Genomic DNA, 22,217 nt, shown 5'->3' with positions numbered 1-22,217 from the left:
GGGATCAAGCTATTTTCCAAGGCACTTGAAAACCAGACAAGGAATAATGGATGGAAACTGAACAAAGAGAGATTCAACCTGGAAATAAGGAGAAATTTTCTGACAGTGAGGACAATCAATGGAACAGCTTGCCTTTGGAGGTTGTGGGAGCTTTCTCACTGGAGGCTTTCAAGAAGAGATTGGGCTGCCATTTGTAGAAATAGTGTAGGGTCTCCTGCTTGGGTGGGGGGTTGGACTAGATGACCCACAAGATCCTTTCCAACTCTATTAATCTGTAAATCTATAAACCTCCACTGTAAAGTGCACCTACAGTATAGGTAAAGGTTCCCCTCGCACATATGTGCTTGTTGTTCCCGACTCTAGGGGGCGGTGCTCATGTCCGTTTCAAAAACGAAGAGCCAGCGCTGCCCAAAGTCGTCTCCGTGGTCATGTGTGCACATGACCCATATGGCCGCCAGGCCGCCAGTTTGACATGCCTAGTCTAACAATTATATACAGGTCATCCTTGACTTACAACCATTTGTTGAGCCACCGTTTAAAATTACAACAGCACTGAAAAAAGTGACGTGATAATTTTTTTCACTTACGATCGTTGCAGTATCCCCAGGGTCACATGTTCAAAAGTTACATAAAAATAAAAGGAAAATATTTAGAAAAGTTACTATTAGCTTAATGGGTTATTTCATTCTCTGAAAGCTTTTTGAAAAATATCAGCAAAATTCTATACCGCAGTAAACACAATAGGAAGTTGCTGCATCTACTATTACTATTATACTACCTATTATTACCATTTTACTTTGTTCTTGTTTGCTTTTAAATATTATTATTATTTCCTATCTTTTTAATCTAATTTCTTATTGGTCCTTTGCTACCTATAAGTTTATAAAATAACATGGAAATCTTTAGGCTGTGCCCAGGAAACATACAAATCTGACTAAATCAATTCTAATTTGAACTCTTGGGGAAAAATATTAGTGAAATTTCCAAGCAAACTTATAATTCTACTTAAGTCACGTAAATAAAAGATTCTATAAGACTTTGTTATCGTACAATATAAAACCAAAACAAAATATGATTAAATATGATTACCTATGTGCAGATCAAGTGTAGCTGAAGATTTGTCAGTAGTGGGATCACTGATAATAATAATAATAATAATAATAATAATAATAATAATAATAATAATAATTATTATTATTATTATTATTATTATTATTATTATTATTATTATTATTATTTATTAAATTTCTAGACCGCCCCCTCTCCCCGGAGGGACTCGGGCCAGTGTACAGGAAAAAATTAAAAACATACAATCAAACACATAGGTAAAAATCCAATTAAACAACCCCTGTACAATTTATAAAAATTAAAAAACAGACCTTAAAACCAATCTTAAAAATTTAGAAATAGGACTGAGGTGGGATAGGTGGAATTAGGCCAAGCTGGCTAGCTGGAATAGGTGGGTTTTAAGTTTCTGACGGAAGGAGCGGAGATCCGTAGTCATTCTAATGTCGGGGGGGAGGTCATTCCAGAGGGTCGGGCCCATCACAGAGAAGGCCCTTCCCCTAGGCGTCGCCCAGCACTGCTTTGATGCCATTTGCCAGTTCTAATCCACGATATTCTCGTTTATCTTTAGGAGATTTGATAATTTCATTTGTTATTCTTTTGATAGCAAGATCATTCATTTTGTAGTATGTGAGGAGACAGAGGTGGGTGGAAAACAGGCCCAAAGCCTGCAAGGACCAACTGAGGTGTGGGAAGTAGAGCATAGAGTGCTTAGGGGGTAGGGGAGGTCTTGGGATGCCCTGGGCAGACCATATGAGATTCAGGGAGGTTCTGCAGTATGGGCTTGGGCCAGGCCTGCCAGATCCTTCCCCCACTCCTGGCACTCCGTGCACCACTTAATGACATCGGGGAGAGCAGGCATAAGGATTGTTAAGTGAGGCTATCATGTAGCCACCTCAGGTAACGACCGTCATGACTTGCAACCATAATGGACAGGCTCCATTACTGTCATAAATTATAAAGTAGTTCTCCCCCCCACCCCCCATTTACTACAAGTAAGCCATATACATAAGACACATTTAAGAGATCTCTGCTGCCATCCCAGCTCTGGGTGTTACCTGATCTTACAAAAGAAAAATAAAGCCAAGACTACTAAATAATGGTAGTTATTCTTTATTACATTTCAAAATCTGCAAAACACAAAAAGTCAAACGAATTACATTTTATAAAAGGAATCCTGTGTTGCTGAGATCTCTACCTATGCAATCTGGGACACTGACTACAAAGCCATGTGCATAACTCAAGCTAAGAAAGCTGGCAAGGACGGAAAGAAATAGAAGCAAGATATTATACATTATTAGTTGAGGCCTCTTAACGGATATTTTGACTTTGGGACAGATGGAGTGGTTGAATCCTCCTCCTTGGCCTTTTTCAGAAAGAATGTGGCTTTGTTCTCTTTATCCTTTTTGACACTTCGTTTATGCTGTAAAGTTAAAGAGCTTGCGTTATTATTCATTACTTTTACTAAGTGCTGGGAAAGCTTTATATCAGTCCCATTTTATAGAGGTGTCATCATTTTGGCAAATACATCGCCTCAAGACACTTTACTAGCAAACAGAAATACGAAAATGTCAAAACAACTTATCACCAAAGGTTTTTCAAAAGCAAAACTTTTTTGGGGAAAAAGTTGTCCAGTGTAATTAGAACCGCTCATTTTGGGAAAATCCTGTTTTATTTACATTTCAGGGCAAAACATCTTTGAAGGGTCAATTACTAAAACTTTGTTAAATAAAACCTGATCTCTGGGCATGAAAGTGATGGAGCTTTTTAACCCTCTGCTGGAAAACATTTAAGATTATGTCCAAATTCCTTTCAAGACAACTAAAATGGACGTGGAGGTGGACGTAAAAATTACAACTTACAAGAAAGACATGGAAATACCAGATCCACAAGTGGAATTGAATTGCTTAATAGCTTTCAATTTTTATTATTATTTTTGTAACATTTAATTATTAAGAGAAAGTTGAGGAAGATTTAGACTAAATGGAAAGGTATTTTTTCTATTTTTTTAGTTCGTTATTAATCAATAAGGAGACCTAAAGATTTAGCAATAGGAAATGGGATGAGGCTGTTATTTAAGAGACAGCAATACATTATTAATGTTGAATAGTATCTTGCGGCAGATTTTGAGGGAAGTTTTCTTACCATTTTTGGCAATTTTTCTTTCTTTTTTTAAAAAAAAAACACAAACACATTCTTATATTAGGTTCCTTGTTAGTTTTATCTGTATAGTTCTTAATAAAATTACTGAAAAAAATATACATGTCCTTATTAACCATCAACACAAAAAGACATACATTACCTGGAAGAAGGGCACCCCATTAGTCTGAATACACAAGCTAGTCTTCAAGTAGGATTTTTCACTGCAAAGACTCTCATCAGTTTCTCTTATCTCTTCTTCGTCGAAAGAATCCTTGGGACAGACAACAGTTAAAGCCAGTTGTGGCAGTGTAGATAAATCATTTCTACAAGTTTAATACACAATAGAGCAGGAGCAGTCCTCTGCACAGTTAATTCACTCTACAGCAACTTAGCAATTTAAGCACCACCCGTTGGGAAAAGCAAGCTATTTCTCCATCTTTTACTCTCTGTAGTTACCTCATCCAAGAAGTCAGTCTTCATGGCTTCAGCAGCCTTCACAGTAGAAGTCAGCTCCATCTGCCTTTGCCTTAATTTTTCAAGCAGGAGATCACGTGGTTTTGTTTTCACCACCGTCACTGGGTAACAGTAGTCCTTCCGCTGTGGCGTATTTCCTTTAGGAAAAGATCCATTTAAGAGACAATTAAGGCAGTGCACTACAGCCACTCTTTTCATTGGATTTCAAAACTGATTTGAGGTAGCTCTTCCTCTCGTTTTTTAGGCTTCCTCCAAAGTTTGCAAGGCTAATTTTTCCCCTCCAAATACCTGTGGGGAGATCCATTTTCAGATCTTCAGTCAGGAAAGCGTTAATCTGAATTAAGCCATCCTCTGCTTCCTGAAGGAGCAGGTCTTTCTGTTCGGTAAGCACCTCTTGGTCATTCTGCAAACGGTCAAGAAGCCTCTTGAGGGCGACATCTTCGGCCTCTTTTTGTCTCTTCATGTGGTCTGTCACATTGGATTCTGATGCGTTACATATGTCATGGAGACCCTGGAAGCCAAACATCTTAAGACGTAAGGTATTATGTCAAGAAACCAGATCTGCAATATTATAAACTGCAGGTTTGACTGAATGAAACTTATTGTACTCAATATATGACAAGAATTTATGGTCCTTTCCAAGTATACGAACCATCATTATTTCTAGAAGAGAGACTGTTAAGAGTGTGGGAAAATATGGCTCGGGTCCTTCTTCCAGGCTAAAAGGCAGACAGCCATCAATAGCCATTCCTGGGAGAACACATGGTATCATATGGTCTAAACCACGGGTATCAAACTTGAACGGATCACGACGTATTGCAACGTCTTTTGCCTTGGCGGAGCTGAGGTGGGTGTGGCCTGCACATGACCCATATGGCCGGCAGGCCGGCAGTTTGACATGCCTAGTCTAAACAACCATTTGTTGAGCGACCATTTAAAATTACAACAGCACTGAAAAAAGTGACGTGATCAGTTTTTCCACTTACAATCGTTGCAGTATCCCCAGGGTCACATGATCAAAATTTGGATGCTTGGCAACCGGCATGCATTTATGACAGTTTACACCAGGGGTATCAAAGCAGGATTTTGGGCCGGATCACAATTGTATTTTTCCTCCCCGTGCCCTATTTTGGCTGCCAGAGGGACTGCCTTTACCTTTACCTTTTATTTCGATTTTTATACCGCCCCCTCTCCCCAAAGGGACTCGGGGCGGTGTACAGTCAAATGAAATAGATAAAATAGACTACAAACATGGAAACATAAAAACATAGAAGAGGAGGCAATACAACACTGTACAGGTAAAGCAGATAAAAAACAGTATATAAACAATCCTAAAAAATACCCAATTAAAATTACCCAGTTAAAATATATCTGCCAAGAGGTATAATGAGGTTATGAATGGTCCAGGCTGGCTAAACGGAACAGGTGAGTCTTCAGTTTTCGTCGAAAGGAGAGAAAGTCGGTGGTGGTTCTGATATCGGAGGGGAGGTCATTCCAGAGGGTTGGGCCCATCACAGAGAAGGCTCTACTCCTAGGTGTCGCCCGTTGGCACTGCCTAGTGGACGGCACCCGGAGGAGCCCCTCCCTGTGAGAGCGAATCGGTCGCAGGGAAGTGTGTGGTAGGATGCGATCCCGCAAGTACCTAGGTCCTGAGCCATGGAGCGCTTTAAAGATGGTGATTAACACCTTGAAACGCACCCGAAAGACCACAGGCAGCCAGTGCAGCTCGCGCAGGAGCGGTGTTACGTGGGAGTACCTAGTACTCCCAAAAATAGCCCGCGCGGCTGCGTTCTGGACTAGCTGCAGTCTTCGAGCGCGTCCCAAGGGAAGCCCCATGTAGAGGGCATTGCAGTAGTCCAGCCGAGACGTCACCAGTACATGAGTGACCGTGCGTAGGGCATCCCGGTCCAGTAGGGGGCGCAATTGGCACACCAGGCGAACCTGGTGGAACGCCCCCCTTGCCACGGCTGCCACATGGTCATCCATTGACAGCCGGGCATCTAGGAGGACGCCCAAATTGCGCGCCCGCTCCACAGGGGGCAATTGCTCGCCCCCTATGGTCAGCGATGGAATCAACTGACTGAACCGGGGTGCCGGTAGCCACAGCCACTCAGTCTTGGAGGGGTTGAGCTTGAGTCTGTTGTCCCCCATCCAGACCCCGACGGCTTCCAAACACCGGGTCATCACCTCGACAGCCTCGTTGGGGTGGTCTGGGGTGGAAATGTACAGCTGCGTATCGTCAGCGTACAGATGATACTCCACCCCAAAACCACGGATGATCTCCCCCAGCGGCTTCACATATGCGTTGAACAGAAGGGGCGAGAGGACCGACCCCTGAGGCACCCCACAAGTGAGTGGCCTCAGAGTCGACCTCTGCCCCCCTGCCAACACACATTGCGTCCGGTCGGAGAGGTAGGAGCCGAACCACCGTAAAACGGTGCCTCCAACTCCCACCCCCCCAGCCGGCGCAATAGGATACCATGGTCGATGGTATCAAAAGCCGCCGAGAGATCTAATAGGACCAGGATAGAGGAACAACCCCTATCTCTGGCCCTCCAGAGATCATCGACCAACGCGACCAAGGCCGTCTCCGTGCTGTGTCCGGGCCGGAAGCCGGACTGGCGTGGGTCTAGATATTCGGATTCCTCAAGGTGTCGTGGAAACTGCTGTGCCACCACATTCTCTACAACCTTCGCTAAAAAGGGAAGGTTGGAGACTGGACGATAATTAGCTAGCTCCATCGGGTCAAGGGAAGGCCTCTTGAGTAAGGGCCTCACCACTGCCTCTTTCAAGGCGGCAGGAAAGGACCCCTCGCTCAAAGAGGCGTTCACCAGGCCCAGTAGCCAGCCTCGTGTCACTTCCCAGGATGCCAGTACCAACCAGGAGGGACACGGGTCCATTAAACATGTGGTCGGTCGCAGCCGTCCACGCAACCTATCCAAACCCTCGGGGGCAACAGACGCAAACTCCTCCCAGAATGGTCTCACAAGACTCACTGTTGGCGGCTCTTCTGGTCCACTGAAGGGGGTCCATCCGCTCCGGATCTGAGCGATTTTGTCCTGCAGATATTCCCCAAACTCCTCTGCTCTGCTCTGTAGAGGGGCTTCCCGCGTCCTCTGTGATAAGAGAGAGCGGGTCACCCGAAACAGGGCGGCAGGGCGGTTATCGGCGGACGCAATAAGAGTGGCACAATGTCTGCGATTGGCCACTCTTAATGCCACAAGGTAAGTCCGTAAATAGGCTCTTACTTGTGTTCGGTCAGATTCGGAGCGTGAAGACCTTCACCTGCCCTCTAGGCGTCTCCTATGGCGCTTCATCACCCTCAGGTCCTCGGTGAACCAAGGAGCCCGGGTGGGTCGCCGCCGCAGGAGAGGCCGCAAAGGCGCAACTCGGTCCAGGGCCCCAGCGGCCGCCCTATTCCAGGCGGCCACTAGGTTCTCGGAGCGAGAGCGGGTCAGGGCTACAGGGAATGGCCCAAGCTCCGTCTGGAACCTATCCGGTTCCATCAGGCGCCTGGGGCGGTACCAACTTGGACAGTTTGGTTCCGCCTCCTCGCGGTGGGGGGTAGCGCCAGGGAAGTCCAGCCGGAGACATGAGTGATCTGACCATGACAGGGGAGTAATGGTTACATCCCCTCTTCCCAGATCACTCGCCCACTGTTCAGATACAAAAACAAGGTCCAGAGTGTGGCCACCTTCGTGTGTGGGGCCCTGAATTAATTGGGTCAGGTCCATGGCTGTCATGGAAGCCATGAACTCCCGAGCTACCTCGGATGCTTCCCCCGTCGACGGCAAGTTGAAATCCCCCATAACCACAAGCTTGGGGGTCTCAACTGCCGTCTCTGAGATCAGCTCGAGGAGCTCGGGCAGGGCTGCTGACGTATAGCGAGGAGCCAAGTATACAATCAGCAAGCCCCACTGCCTCCCTGGGCCCCATTTCACACCAAGGGACTCACATCCGGGTATCTGAGGTACAGTGAGCTCCCTCGGCTCTAGACATTCCCGTATAACTACCGCCACCCCACCACCCTTACCCAAGGCTCGAGGCTGATGAAATGCACGGAAACCCGGCGGGCACATTTCCACAAGGGGTAAACCACCCTCGTGGCCCAACCAGGTCTCCGTTATCCCTGCAAGGTCCAGCTCCCCCTCTGAGATCAACTCATTAATGAGGGGGGCCTTGTTGGTCACGGACCTTGCATTGCAGGTCACTCCTTTGCTATTTCCAGGCTGGCCCCTTGGGCCAGATGTAAGCACCTCACAGGCCGATTTGACACCCCTGGTTTACACTGTTCCGGGGTCATGCAATCACCATTTGTAACCTTCCCAGATTTTTGGGGAGTGGGGCAGATTCACTTAACAAATTCAGTGATTTACTTAACAACTGTGACCAAAAAGTTCATCAAATGAGGCGCAGCTCACTTAACAACTGCCTCGCTTAGCAATGGAAATTTTGCATTCAATTATGGCCCTAGGTCAGGGACTACCTGGATATACCTGTCATAAAATTCTATGTCTAAAAAGTCTTTGATGAACTTTGTAAGATTTAGAATTACCTTATACATGTTTTGTAGGTGTTCGTTCTGGTTGTTGAGAAAAGCTCTCTGTTGATCAACTACACAGCCTATCTCTGCAGTTGCCGTTTCAGCCCAACTAGTTGCTTCTTTGCACGTCTTTCTCAAACTACTGCTCAGCTTTTTACAGTATTTGTCTGATTCCAGGAGTATCTTAACATTATCGTGGCTGGATTGCTTGATCTCTTGGGAAAGGTCATCCAGAGCTGGAATCATCTTCTTCTGCTGGGAATTGGCAGAGTTGACAAGGCCAATAGTCTCCCTAAAGAAAAGGATTTAGCCAAGGATTATTCAAGCACTAATCTTTGTGCTTTATCACATACCGTATTTTTCGGAGTATAAAATGCATCTTTTTCCCTGAAAAAAAGAGGGTGAAAATCTGGGTGCATTTTATACACTGAATACCGCATTTTTGGCCTACCGAAACCACGTTCCCCCTTTGCAAAAATGGACACGCAGAAAGTTTGGGAAGCTTGAAAAGTGCTCTTGAGGGCAGGGGAGGAAAAAAAACATGGCTCATTTTTGCCTCCCCCCCCCCCAGGAGCACTCTAAAAGCCTCCCAAACCCTCTGCATGCCCCTCCCTTTTTTTGTAAAAAATAGCCTGTTTTTTGCCCTTCCCCAGCCCCCAGGAGCATACTACAAGCCTCCCAAAGTTCTGCATGCCCCCCCCTTTAAAAAAAAAAGAGGTGTGCAGAGGGTTTGGGAGGCCTGCAGAATACAAAAACTTTTTTTAAATTTACCTCTTCAAATCTTGCGTCTTATACTCCAGTGCGTCTTATAGTCCAAAAATACGGTAGGCTAAGACTGAAGCAGCAGCCAAATCAGTGTTATCTCTAAACCGCTAATATCACAGATATTTATTAAAGCATCCAGTCATTCTGGAAGAATCCGTTATGGCATTATTTTGGAGAAAAAGTGGGGAAACATACGGTATGCCATTTCCACCCCCAATAAAAAGGCTAAAAGCAAATGCATGCAAACCTTACTTTAATTTGAACACCCTGAAATATTAAATTAAAGTTCTGCCCATCCCTCAAAGATGTCCACCCCTGCCTTTGATTGTCAGAAGTGTTATTGAGATGAAGACCAAAGCCACGCAGAATGCATAAAGGCAGTAGCAGTTCCTGGAATTGACATTAGTCAATAAAGGGGATTAACAAAAAAGAAATTTTATTATTTATTTCAATTGATTTTGAGTGAAATAAAATTCAAATTCTGATTTCTAAATGTCTTGATAATACAGTTATACAGGTTTAGTCTGAAGCAGGGCTGCCACACAGATACTTGAGTCTATGACAAGGAATGTGAGTGTTTAGCCCAAGAAATATCAGAATGAATCTGACTCCCAAGAACTGCAGAATAGTAGAATCATCCTTCAAACATATTTCAGGAAAAAAAAGTTTCCTTACATAATTATATTCTCTTGTACATCATTAATATTCTTCTTTAGGCTTCCACCTTTCTCTAGGATTTGGCTGAAGTTCTGCTGAGTTTGGTTATCGAGCACAGTTAGCTGATTTTGCAGCAAAGCAATAAGTTGGGCTGTACCCTAGTATGAATCAAGGAAAATTGAGAAAAAAATATTACTAAGGAAAAGTATTTTAGTAAAAGAGTTTGAAAGCATGCAGGAAACTCACATTTATTCAAATGTACTTCAGATGCACTTTTCAATTAATAGCTACTGCAGAACAATAACTCTTATATAGCTGAATATTTTATTTTAGAGACAGTTCAGGGGGGGGGGGGAAATCCACCTTTCAGGTGATACATGGGATGAAAGACTGCTAGATATGGCCAAATCTCAAATTTCTTTATCCAATCTGCTTCCAATCTCGACGAAGCTGACTCACAACTCTAAAATGGAATTTAGAGATAACCACACTCTACCTCCGAGTTACTATGAAGGATGAAACAAACATAGAAATATAGCACTGCTTATCCTGATTAGCCCTTTTTCAATAAGCAGATTTCCCCCTTCTTAGGTACAGCCAAATACCCCTCCATTCCTACACGATGTGCACAAGAAACGACACATTCACATTTCTCCTCGATCTACTCGGACACATTTGACTCCGTATGTATTATGTAACTTTAAGAAGAAATACAAACAATGTTAACCTCCATATTACTGGAAGGCATTTGTGCACACGAAGCTAACCTATATCCCCATGTTTTCCTCTCATCCTTCTTTGTTTGGTTGTAGTATTGTTCTTACAATAAAAGATGTAGAAAATATTACGTGGGAAATAAAAACAAACAACTGAACATTTATAAAATGGAGCCAACCAGAACTATTTATACTGTACACTATGGGAGTCATTGCCAGAAGCCTGGAGCCAAGCCAATTTTTGTGTCGGCGATGGAAACAGAAATATAAAGTTTCAAAGAGCCACTAAGAGAAGGGTAGAGAACCTGTTGTCCTCCAATTAGTTTCAAGTGCAACTCTCACACTCTTGTGTAATGTCAACTGGACATAACAGCAGTAGAAGTCCAGAAATCTGTCTCTTAAGAAGGTCCCACTGGACCATATGTAACATGCAATAATAATCACCAGGATAGAGAAAGGAACAATGGTCAGCAGAACCTAATAGTGTTCCTTAAACAGAGTAGCAATCTATATTTCTCTAAGATCATCACCCCACCACCCACTTCTATTCTAGTGCGTTATGGACCTCCTATGGACACCGGCTTGATCATGGAAATGGAAGAAATACCGTTTTCTGTGCCATCTTGGTCAGTTCCACTTCTTCTTGCAGGCTCTCATAACTATCCTGAAGTTGAGAAAACATTTGGGAACAGTTTTTGTGTAGTTTACTCAAATCAAGAGAATGATCATGGAAGAAGGTAGCCAGTTCTTCTTTGTAGCCTGTAATCTTTCAGTAAGAAAAAAGAGGTCATCAGTTTTCAAGGGCGCATAGATATTGACTTTTTCTAAACAATACTAGTCTGATGTGTATATATGTATTGGAAGTTTTTTTTTAAAGAAACATGGCAAGTTCTATTCCTTTAGGTGGGAGCATAGATGTCACTCCATGATGATGACATGTTAAGATATGCATGGCAACATCATAACACAGACTCCAGATATAAGTCCCAGGGTTTGTGTTGCGATGTCACGATTATATGCTTATCACTCATCCTCCTGCCAAATATCCATGAGCAGATCTGAGATATTTCAGTCTTCTTTAATCTGGTTATACAGATGATCTAGAAATATCAGGACAGGAGAATTTGAGGTTGACAAAAGCTCTCCTAGAGATGGGGTGGGAAAGAGGATCCAACTTCCAGATGCTGAAGAAATAAATAAGGCAGGGAATTGGTAGACAGCTCATTTCAAAAGCACTGCCTGTTTATAAAGTGTTCATGCAGAAGAAATGAGAAAATGTTCCTTGGATTTTCCTGTCAGCAAATGGTAAACTTTATACCATCATCAATGACCTGGTGATTTCTCCAAAGACAAGCACAAGTACGATTGAGGGATCTCCCTCTGAATCACTTCTAAGCTCCACCGCTCTAGACAACTGTCACTGTTCAGTGCCCTTCCCAAGGGGGCAAAGCGTGAAACAATTGAAAGTGGACTACAAATGAAGTGGTTTACATTGCAAGAGGGAGGGAGGGCCCCAATGAAGGCTCTGGCACCTTGGTGTTTCTTCTCATGCATTGGATTAGGCAGAAAGGCTAAAGCAGTGTTTTGTTCAACTTTGGGAACTTCAATTCCCAGAATTCCCAGCCAGCATGCTGGGTGTTGAAGTCCACATATCTTCAGGTTCCCAAGGTTCCTAATCCTTGTGTTAGCAGCATTCAACAATTATAGTACTTCAAGGTATGTTTCTTACCATTTCTGCCAAGGATGAATTTTTCTTGAAGTGTTCCTGCAGCTGAGAGTTTATACTCTGCACAAGTTGTACCACAGGAGTTAGACTACTTAACGCCTTGTCCAGTCCACATGCATGTTCCTCCTAGAAGAGCAGACGGGATAGTGAATTCATTGCTTCCAACGAAGAAAACATTTGAGACCCAACCAGAAAAAAGGATTGCGGAAAGGCCTAAGACATTATAACTGCTCCGAATTAGCCATTATTTCTCACACGGTAGGAATCGATAAGATCAATTTAGTGTCAGCCTTCATTCAATGCAAGATGTTTTCCCAACAGCTGACATGGCACCTAATAAAACTCCAGTGAAATTTTATTGAAGACAGTAAGCAAAAATACTTACGAATATGCCAAACACACAATGTTCTGTTCCTTCTGTAGAATTGCATTCGAACAGCATTATTATTTGCAGTCCGCTGTAACATAGGAATTTGCCCCACGTTTCTAATCATCAAATTTCCTAGCTTTTATGCTCACTGGATGAAGAAAGGCTGGGCCAAAATCAGTCTTATTGTAGTCAGAATGTCTACCTTGTCCTTCATTTGAAAACCACAAGGAAACTCCAACCCTGGGTAATCACCTCTTTCTTTATTTTCTGGCATATGCTTTAACAGCAAATAATCGAAACATTATTTTACTTTATGCCACTTGTACTTACCATCATTTTCTGCAGATCATTTTTATTTTGGGAGGTTAGCGTGTCCTGAGTCAGCATTTTTTCAGCAGCTAAGGATACTTCAGTAGAAACCATTTCCTTTACCGAAGTGAATGCTGCATCTATAGCTGCTGCAGTAACTCCAAATGTTGATAAACTGGTGGTAAGAAGATCATCTAATGAGAAAAATATGAGTTACAACAATTTAGCCCAGTCCCCTTCTTCCTAGAAGGCAACAGTGATTTGGTAACGGTTTTGATTTCTCACACAAGTCTGATCAAGGTTTTGGCATGTCAGGTATAGGTGTGTGTGTTGATTTTATTGCCGTGTGATGTTGAATAGAAACACTTACTAACTGAGGAGGTGTAAGAGTTTAGCATCTCTTGCTGATTCTGATAGTTCTTTCTCACAGAGCTCTGGATTTTGTTGAAGTGTACATTCATGTGATCCATAAAGGACTTTTGAGCTTCCACATTATGCTGCTCAACTGCTTTCTTCCGATCTAATTTTGCATGCAAACCGGACACATCACCGGTAGTTTCTTTAACTGTAGTAAGCAGCTACGGCAAAAAAAAAAAAAAAAAGATTGTTAGTCTTCAAATGTCACCTCCCCCCACCTCCCCTCTCCATATTGTCGCTTCATAGGATGCACTCTTTTCTGATTGACAAAGACATGCTGACTTCATCAAGAATGACCCAAAAAGTCCAATATTCTTTCAGAACTGTAAGAGCTACTGAAACTCTTCAATGGTCTATCTCTGTCTATTTAAAGTACAATTATTTTCATATAGCAACCAATCTATTTTTAAAAAACAATATTGTTGTATGTTATATGGTCTGACCTTGGTAGCAGTGCCATGAAGTTTTTCTTCTGAGCTCTCTAAGGCTGAGGCCACATATTCTTCTTCAGCAAGAAGAACCTTGGTGATATCCAAATCTTTCTGGGTGACTTCCAGTTCCATTTCCCTGGCTTGTAGGTTTGCCTGGCACTTTTCTATTTCATCTTTTTGTACAGTAAATAACTCGGTAACCTGCGTCAAGATAAAATATATTTGTAAAGATAATGAGTGTAAGGTTAGGCCACCTGCAGTCCAAATACGGCCTGTAAGGGATTTTGTGTGATCGCTCGCTCTTCCTTCCTGCTGATTGTACAGCAAAAATTAACAAAAGCTGACATGGCCTGTTCATTTATATATACTTTTATATATGTATATATATATATATATATATATATATATATATATATATTTATGTAACACATCCCAGGTTCAAATCCCAGTAAGGGTATGGCTAGCTGATGAGAGCTAAATAGCTTGAAATGGATCCATACTAGTCTCCCTTCATTTATTTATCAGCACAAATACAACACATATATACATATACGTATATATGTACATACGTATATGTGTGCATGCGTGTGTGTAAGTAAAATAATGCTTTTCTAAGTACAGGTAGTCCTTAAGTTACAGCCACAATTGAGCCCAAAAATTATGTTGCGAAGTGAAACATTTGTTAAGTGAGTTTTGCCCATTTTACGACTTTTCTCATCACAGTTGTTAACTGAATCGTTGCATTTGTTAAGTTAGTAACACGGTTGCTTGTCAGAAGGTCGCAAAAGCAGATCATGTGACCCGGGGACATTGCAACCGTCATAAATGTGTACCAGTTGCCACGTGCCTGAGTTTTGATCACACAACTGTGGGGAATGTTGCAAAGGTCGTGTGAAAAATGCTCAGAAGTCACTTTTTTCAGTGCCATTGTAACTTTAAATGGTCACTAAGCGAACTGTTGTAAATTGAGGACTACCTGTAGTAGTTTTTCTGACTGCTGGCATGGTTTTTTAAGGTACTACAGCTGCTTGAAGCAATGTTCCAGCTTAATTACCACCTCATATGTCATATTTCTGTTAATTGTATTGTTTCTACTTGGTAGTGACTTTCAAACTGGTGGGCCTACAAAATAAAAGCTAAGTGATATTGGATTAAAATTAATAATTTCATTCAAATAATCTTGAAAAGTAATATACAGTTCAGACTAGAGAGCTAATGTTAGGCTTTAATGGATAAAGTGCTGGAAAAAACACACAGCGTTTTACTTTTATATCTAATGGTGGCAAAACTGTATGCTCAGCACTGGAAAGACTTTGTGATACCTACTATAGAGGAACATTTAATAAGGTGACAGAACTGCCAACAATGGTTAAAGTATTGGCTCTTGCGAAAGTAAAGCCACTCAAGAAATTCATCTACAACTGGAAGCTTTTCACATGATTATTTTTGTGAAAAGATGAGCAAGCTAGCACTTCCTAACCATCTGAAAATCTTCCCAAAAGATAAGAGAAATGTACTGGGTTCACTTACTTTTCTCAATTCTTCCTCCAGGACCGTGATTTTCTCAGTATAGTCTGCAATTTGCTCTTCCTGAATTGTCATTTTCCCATGAAGAGCACTAAAAAAGCCAATTAATGTTAACAATGATGTAGTGTTATTAATGTCAGGCCAAACAATGAAATAACTTTAAGAGCAAATGGAAAGAAATAGCTGTTCAATTTCTGATCTCTAGATTGTTCTCATTTTTCAAGTATCATACTTAAAGTTCCCCATATTGCTAGCTATTGATAGTCATTTCTGCCTGAACTATGCATTTTTCTTATTGGTATTTATTTAACACATTAGATACTGCTTACTAAAAAAAAATCTAAAAGCAGTTCACAATAAACAGAACTGACCATTTACACTAAAGTCAATGAGATTATACAAGCATAAATGATGCTATAACTTACCTCCTAACAAGTGAGCTAGGAGTTATGTTCTGTTTTTTTTAGCTATACCAGGCTTCCATAAAGGGGAGTTTTCTCTTCAGTATAATTGATAAATCTTGCAGTATATTAGTTATATCTGAAGATGCTTTGAGCCAAGAGACTTATCAAACAGTCAACTTATTTCAGCAGTTCTATCCTTTGTTTCAGTTATGTTTAAATTTCTATAGTTATTCATATTGCCACATTCCCTTGGCCAGATTTTTTTTTCCTTTTTCAAGTGTCAGATTTTACCCAATCATGTTGTCACTTCTCTTCTGACTTTGAGTGACCGTGTTTAAAATCTTATTTTGTTGCTCCTCACTTCGGTTCATTAAAGAGGGAATAAGTGGGACCAGCCAGTATATATTCTGGCTTTTTATCTGGACATCCAAAAGGTTTAAAATCCAATTTGCTTCCTATGAAGTTATGTTTTAACCTTTGAAATTCCTTTCTTTTCCAAATTCTTTTCAGTATGCCATAGCCGCAAGTATCTTAATTCACTATGACCTATAACTGGGGATTTCCCTCTCTTTCAAAAAATAAAAAATAAATACTGTATTTCAATATACCTTAGGGTTTTCCTCCAAAATGTTCTCATTTCTCAATAGCCAACTCACCACCTAAGCTTATTTTACTAAATGAATTATTTTTAGAAATCTGCTCATAATGGAACGTTACCCTATTCTACTGAAAGTGATCCTCAACCCAATTCTATTTGCCCTCTTCTGATTAGTATCATCCAAGGTTTTTCAATGAGAAATGGTAGCTAGAATTGCTTTGGAACAATGGTGATGTATGAGGCATATGACATTCCTCTCAAATGTAACATTTGAACTGCATCCTGTCGCTCTACCAGATTCTACAAATTACATTCTACCCACATTCTGTCAGGAAACACAACCGTGTGCGATCTTGCCTGACTGGGGAGAGATGGTGCTTATTATTATTATTTTTAGGGAAAAAAATGATCATGAGGTCATGTTCCCTCTAAGCTGCCAGTCTTTGTGGAGAGCCAAATACTCACTCATAATTTTCCAGAGAAATATAGACACCATTTTTCTCTCGTGCTGCTGAAAGATCTCGTTTTAAGCGTTCAATCTCTTCGGTATACTCCTGTGAAAAATATCAGCACAATGCTGGAATATCTTCTGAAGCATCTGGAATCCATACATCCCATAAGCTTATATTTTTGGCCTGGCCAGTTAAAAAACATCCAATCAACTACCTTGCATTCACACTGCAAGGCAACGGGGAAAATGTAGAAAGCATTTATACTTAATGAAGGCATACTGAACCTTAATGAGGGCCCGCTTTGTAAGTTTCTGATTCACTTCAGGCTTATTCATGATATTCTTTGCCCTGTGAGCATATTCTAGAGTACTCAGAGTTTCCTGTGGTAAAAAAGACAAAATAAATGACAACGAGTTTGAATATTTTTAAAAGTAAAAAAATGCTGAGCAAGTCATCTTTTTGTAGCCACTTCTGTATAAAAGAAAAAATAATTGTTGAAAAATACAAGGAGGTTCACTTCAGAAATATCTTGCTGGGTTTCTCTACAGAGAAATGGCATTTAGTGTGATTTACAAAGCATTCTACCAACTCTTCTTCTGCCTTGGGAAAACTCTGTTCTGAAAGATGGCATAGAACTCAGAATTGCTGTGTGCTCGTCATTTATTTTTTATTGCTTCACTGTTTTATTATTGTTTTATGTACATTTTTATAATCTTACGTTTTACTGTTGTATGCTGCTCAGGACTGACTGACGGTGAGAGATGCAGCAAATTTAATAATACTAAAACCAGAATAGATCAGGACCCCATTAATAGAAGTTTTATTAAGTCTTTATTATTAGCATTATGTTCCAAGACAGTTTTAAACCTTGCAAGCAAAATGATAGATTTTCTCCAAGATAAGACTGTCCCCAACCTGTCCCATCAGGCCTCCCAATGGTACAGCCATCCCTGCTGTAATTGAATCCACCTATCTTAGTGCTGATTGTTCTCTTCTTTCTCCTTCCACTTGTTCAAATTATTCTCTAGAGATCTGTCTTTGTCAGTTTGTTGCAGAAATCACATCCAGAAAGCACACACAGATCATTGATTCAGCATGTTTCATTAACTTCTTTATATACATAATAACACATGAATAAATGTACAATAACAACAGCAAATTCTTCCAACATGGTAGAGAGGAGAGATTGGTTTCTAGTTTCAATTCAGAGAGACTAGATTAGTTCTCTTGCACAGACTCAGAGCTACATAGGTAAGCCACGCCTAGGCTCTGAGCCATCTGGCATGGCTCTCAGTCACCAAATAGTTCCCATTGGTTGATATAGTTGCCATGCCTATACATTGGCTGACCTTGTTACCATGTCCTATTCCAGCCGGTCCCCAATGGCTGACCTGTTGTTATATCCTATTCCAGTTCTTGAATATTCTGACAATCTTCTCATAATTCTTATTAAATCTTACAAATTTCTAAATGTAATTTCATCTGGAAGTCCAACGGATGTCACTCATAACACACAACCTGAAAGAAAACACCTTACCTCCAGATTGATTGACGCAGGAGAAACAGTTGCAATTATACATGTTTTTGTGCGTCCTCCGAGAGAGTCCTGTAGGATTCTGGTAAGTTTTGATTCTCTGTATGGAATATGTGGAGTTCTTTCAACAAGGGCAGTAATAACTCTACCCAGCGTCAACAGAGACTGATTGATATTTCCAGCTTCACGAGCTCGTTTGTCAACTGCTCCAGAACGACCTATGTTCTCACTCCCTGCCAGATCAACCTATAAATAAAAAACAACTTGTCTAAGTCACAATTAGTATGTATAGTCACACGGAGAGGTCTACAAATTATATTCAGCTTTGGTAATCAACAATTACTGCTAACCACTAACCAGCTGAAAATCAACACAAGTATATCTGAGGGTATTTGGATTTACAATTCCCAACAAATGTAGGCAATGTGGCCCATAGTTTAGGATGCTATGATATGCAATCAACAGTTGGAGAATGACAAAGCCAACAAGCCCCAATTACACCATGAGGTAAAGGGAGAAGGTACCTGCCTTAGTAGGCAGAAATCTGAGATGATACAGGATATAGGATTAAAATGTCAAATCTCCAAAAATGGAATTCAAATGGAAAGATCTGTTCTCTATCGTCCTAAAGGGCAGGACACCTACTAGCATTTTTAAAATCACAACAAATGTCCTGGTTTTGTAACAGTCTGTTTACTGTTGCAATGTAACTTCCCTTCAGACAGTGGCCAAAATAACACAATCTGGTATTCTGCCATCTCTTATTGAGCATAATCTGATGCGGTGCGATACCTTGTGTTGAAACTCACCAAGTTTAGCTTTCCAATTTTCACAAGCTCTTCTCCATCTGTTGTTTCTTTCATGTGCAAAGTGATAGAAAACACTGAATGGGATCGGCTACAAATTGAGAGAACAGAGACATGTTCTAGTGAATATTATAATCTTTTTCCATGTGATTTTTACCTGTTGGATAGCAATCACAAGCAATAGTCAAGTGCTAAACCAACTTCAGATCCATGACATCCGAAACAGTTTTGAGAATAGAAGAGACATTCTTAAACTTTTCTCAATCTTCTAAACTAAAGGGTATATGGCCACGAATTGACTAAAGTAAAATGTTAAGCACTTTATAAAATACTACTAAATCAAGAATGCTTCACTGAGCCAATCAAAATGGTTCATTCACTTGTTAAAGAAAAAGGTTTAACTGATGAACCTAGGATTTGTCAGAGTTTGCAGTAGAAATCACATCCAGATAACTGATTCAGCAGGATTCATTAACTTCTTTATATACATAATAACACATGAATAAATGTACAATACCAACAGCAGATTCTCCCAACATGGTAGCAGTTACAAGCAAGCACAAGGCAGAGGAGAGACTGGTTTCCAGTTTCAATTCAGAGAGCAGACTAGATTATTTCTTTTGCACAGACTCAGAGCTACATAGGTAAGGCACGCCCAGGCTCTGAAGCCATCTGGCCTGGCTATTCCAGACAGTCCCCAATGGCTGACCTGTTGCTATGTCCTATTCCAGTTCATGAATATTCTGACAGGATTTTCTTCCCAAATAAATTTAAAGTGAACCTCCAATGAACTTTCTGACACCACACTATTTGAAAGCAAATTGTTTTGCCCCTGAGATCTCTGAATTAATCAATCAAAGCTCATTTTTCACCCTTTTCTAATTTCAAGATATGAGTTAGAAGCAAGCATAGGACATTTTGTGCTGCCTTTTAGAAAAGAACAAAATCAAGACCAGGATCCCTTATGTTGGTAAAAGAGAGGCCAGGAAATGTATAGTCAGTAATACAGCTAAAAACCTGTTGATCCCAACAAAGTCAATTTTGCTTTCTGGTTTCTATGCAAGCCAATTATTAGGACAAAAAAAAGAGTTTCAAACACTGCAAATTGTCCTAGTCTACATATTGCCAATCCACATTGTAGAATTATACAATGGTTTCTAAGAATTATCTACTTATTATTTTGGAAGCAGGAAATACCCTAATCTCATGTTTCTGGTACTCCTAATTAGCTGACTATTTCAAATGCATTTTTTGATGCAAGCAAGTTGTAAAAGGAAGATCCCATTCCTTCCACTAGTAACATTTCAATGGGACCTCAATCTTGGAAAGAGGTAAAAACGTTCATGAAGAATTGGATCCAGAAACACTTGCTTTTTATTGCCATGACCTAAAATATAGAGCAGGCTGTCAAACTCCCAGCCCACGGACTGGATGAGTCACGCACTGGCCACGCCCGCACCAGATTTAGCAAAAGGGGGGGGAGGTCCCAATGCGTCACGTGACACTGCCATGATGTGTGTTTGACACCCCTCCGTGATGGTGAACCTATGGCACGCGGAGCCATATTTGCCGGAACAGGAGTCGTCAGCTGCAGTGCGCATGCCGGCCAGCTGATTTTCAGCCTTCCGGAGGGCTGGGCAAGGCCGTTTTCACTCTCCCCAGGCTTCAGGAAAGCCTCTTGAGCCTGGGGAGGGTGAAAACTCCCTCCCTGTGCGATTGGGAGGGGGGGGTGTCACACGCGCATGTGTAGGTGGGATAGGCGCATTGCATTGTGGGTGTGGGCACACATGCGCATGCTATTTCGCACAATTTTGGCATGCCTTTACAAAAAAGTTCACTATCACTGGTATAGATGTCCACCAGCATCATATACTTATTGAATTACATTAAATTTCTGCAGGTGGCTCCGTTCTCATCACTAATCCAGTACAATTTGAGAAAAAAAATAGTTACTTCATTCATTTTCCTTTGATTAACTTTGGCAGAGCCCCTGCTTTATTTCCTTTTAGGCATTGTAAAAACTAATTATCCCACAAACAGCTCCTTATATATGTTGCAAAAGACTCCCTTCCATGCTGGACACAAGGGTTTCAGTTTATTTGTGGACATTAAGCAAGTTACCTTTATTTGTTGATTTAATACTGGAGAAGGCTCTAGAAAGCAACAAACTGTGGAGGATAAATATTTGAAAAGTATTTTACTGGAATCTTGAAACTGAACACCCAATTATTTTTCATATTATAACAAAGCTTATGGTAGCATAAACTGCATGAATATTATATGCAACGACGTACAGAGATCTGGATAGGAGATTTCCCACGTCTGAGATCTATCTATCTGAAATCTGAATAGATTGCCATCTTTTGGAGAAAAATGGACAAGGATTCGGCTGCTTATGAATTATTGTTTGCCTTCTAACCATCTTTCAAATCAGAGATACAAGCAACCTGATTCTGCATTCCAATTGATTAAGCTCCTCCTTTTTAGCAGCTTTCAGATCTCCACTGAGAAGTCTGTCATGGATACTCAATTTAAAAGCTGGAAACAGAGAGCTCATTGGTCTGTTCTCCTCTGGCATTCTCAAAATGCCAAAAGAAAATACAGCCAAAATGAGAGACGGTGAGGAAAAATCTGCAAGGATTGTTCTGTTTATTTCATTTGGCAAATTAAAGTACCAATGGTGCATTTTATGCTGCTAAAATAGTTAAATTCAAGCCAATAGATTGCATTAGAAACTTTTGCAAGCATGTCCATCATTTCAAAATTGAATGTTATTATTATTCCCTCAATATATTCTCAAGATTTCAAAACATCTGAAAATCTTTACATTTTTCAACCAGACTTGACCAAGAAGAAATTAATTTAGAAAAAATTAAACTTCAGGCTGATTGCCCCAATTTGCTCAGCAAAAGAGCAGCACATCGGCAAGGATTGTCGCCTGAAGGACATCCAGAAGATTCAGAGTATTGGAGCACATTATTTGCAGCTGAAATAGTTCCAAAGGTTCTGTATTATTCTTACTGAATTTTTATCCTGCAGTAATTGGATGACGCTAAGCAAATGATTGCCTAAAATGGCAAAACAACTGTGATTTTCTGCTTTACTACCTGCTGTTGAGGCCTTCTAAAATATTTTATTTATTTACCTGGAATACTGGTTCAGGTACGTAGCAGCTGTGGTTCTTTTTGCTGCTCCTCTTTCTAGGATTTGATAGACTTCATCCTTGTTGTGGACAGTCATTTCTTCTAAGCCCTTGATTATTACACCTCTCTGTCAAAAGC

At 40.9% G+C, this 22,217-nt stretch overlaps 1 protein-coding gene across 1 annotated transcript in view; it reads right to left on the bottom strand.

Moving 5' to 3' along the window:
- Window positions 1-2,171: 2,171 nt before the first annotated feature.
- Window positions 2,172-22,217, bottom strand: part of KIF11 (kinesin family member 11) — a 28,047-nt gene continuing 8,001 nt past the window's right edge. The window contains exons 6-22 of the mRNA XM_081953911.1: window positions 22,082-22,206; window positions 18,940-19,027; window positions 18,134-18,376; window positions 16,881-16,976; window positions 16,610-16,698; window positions 15,146-15,233; window positions 13,628-13,816; window positions 13,138-13,345; window positions 12,789-12,961; window positions 12,092-12,214; window positions 10,970-11,128; window positions 9,665-9,804; window positions 8,237-8,516; window positions 3,970-4,192; window positions 3,664-3,818; window positions 3,368-3,478; window positions 2,172-2,488 (exon numbers count right to left, since the gene is read on the bottom strand). Coding sequence (XP_081810037.1) covers window positions 2,363-2,488; window positions 3,368-3,478; window positions 3,664-3,818; window positions 3,970-4,192; window positions 8,237-8,516; window positions 9,665-9,804; window positions 10,970-11,128; window positions 12,092-12,214; window positions 12,789-12,961; window positions 13,138-13,345; window positions 13,628-13,816; window positions 15,146-15,233; window positions 16,610-16,698; window positions 16,881-16,976; window positions 18,134-18,376; window positions 18,940-19,027; window positions 22,082-22,206 — 2,616 coding nt within the window. The 3' untranslated portion in view covers window positions 2,172-2,362. The remainder of the gene's footprint in view (window positions 2,489-3,367; window positions 3,479-3,663; window positions 3,819-3,969; window positions 4,193-8,236; window positions 8,517-9,664; window positions 9,805-10,969; window positions 11,129-12,091; window positions 12,215-12,788; window positions 12,962-13,137; window positions 13,346-13,627; window positions 13,817-15,145; window positions 15,234-16,609; window positions 16,699-16,880; window positions 16,977-18,133; window positions 18,377-18,939; window positions 19,028-22,081; window positions 22,207-22,217) is intronic.

Source organism: Natrix helvetica, assembly GCF_964273705.1.
Source record: "Natrix helvetica genome assembly, chromosome: 5".
NCBI classification, from domain to species: domain Eukaryota; kingdom Metazoa; phylum Chordata; class Lepidosauria; order Squamata; family Natricidae; genus Natrix; species Natrix helvetica.
The sequence above is the reverse complement of the archived record's forward strand: the minus strand, read 5'-3'. Positions and strand labels throughout refer to the sequence as shown.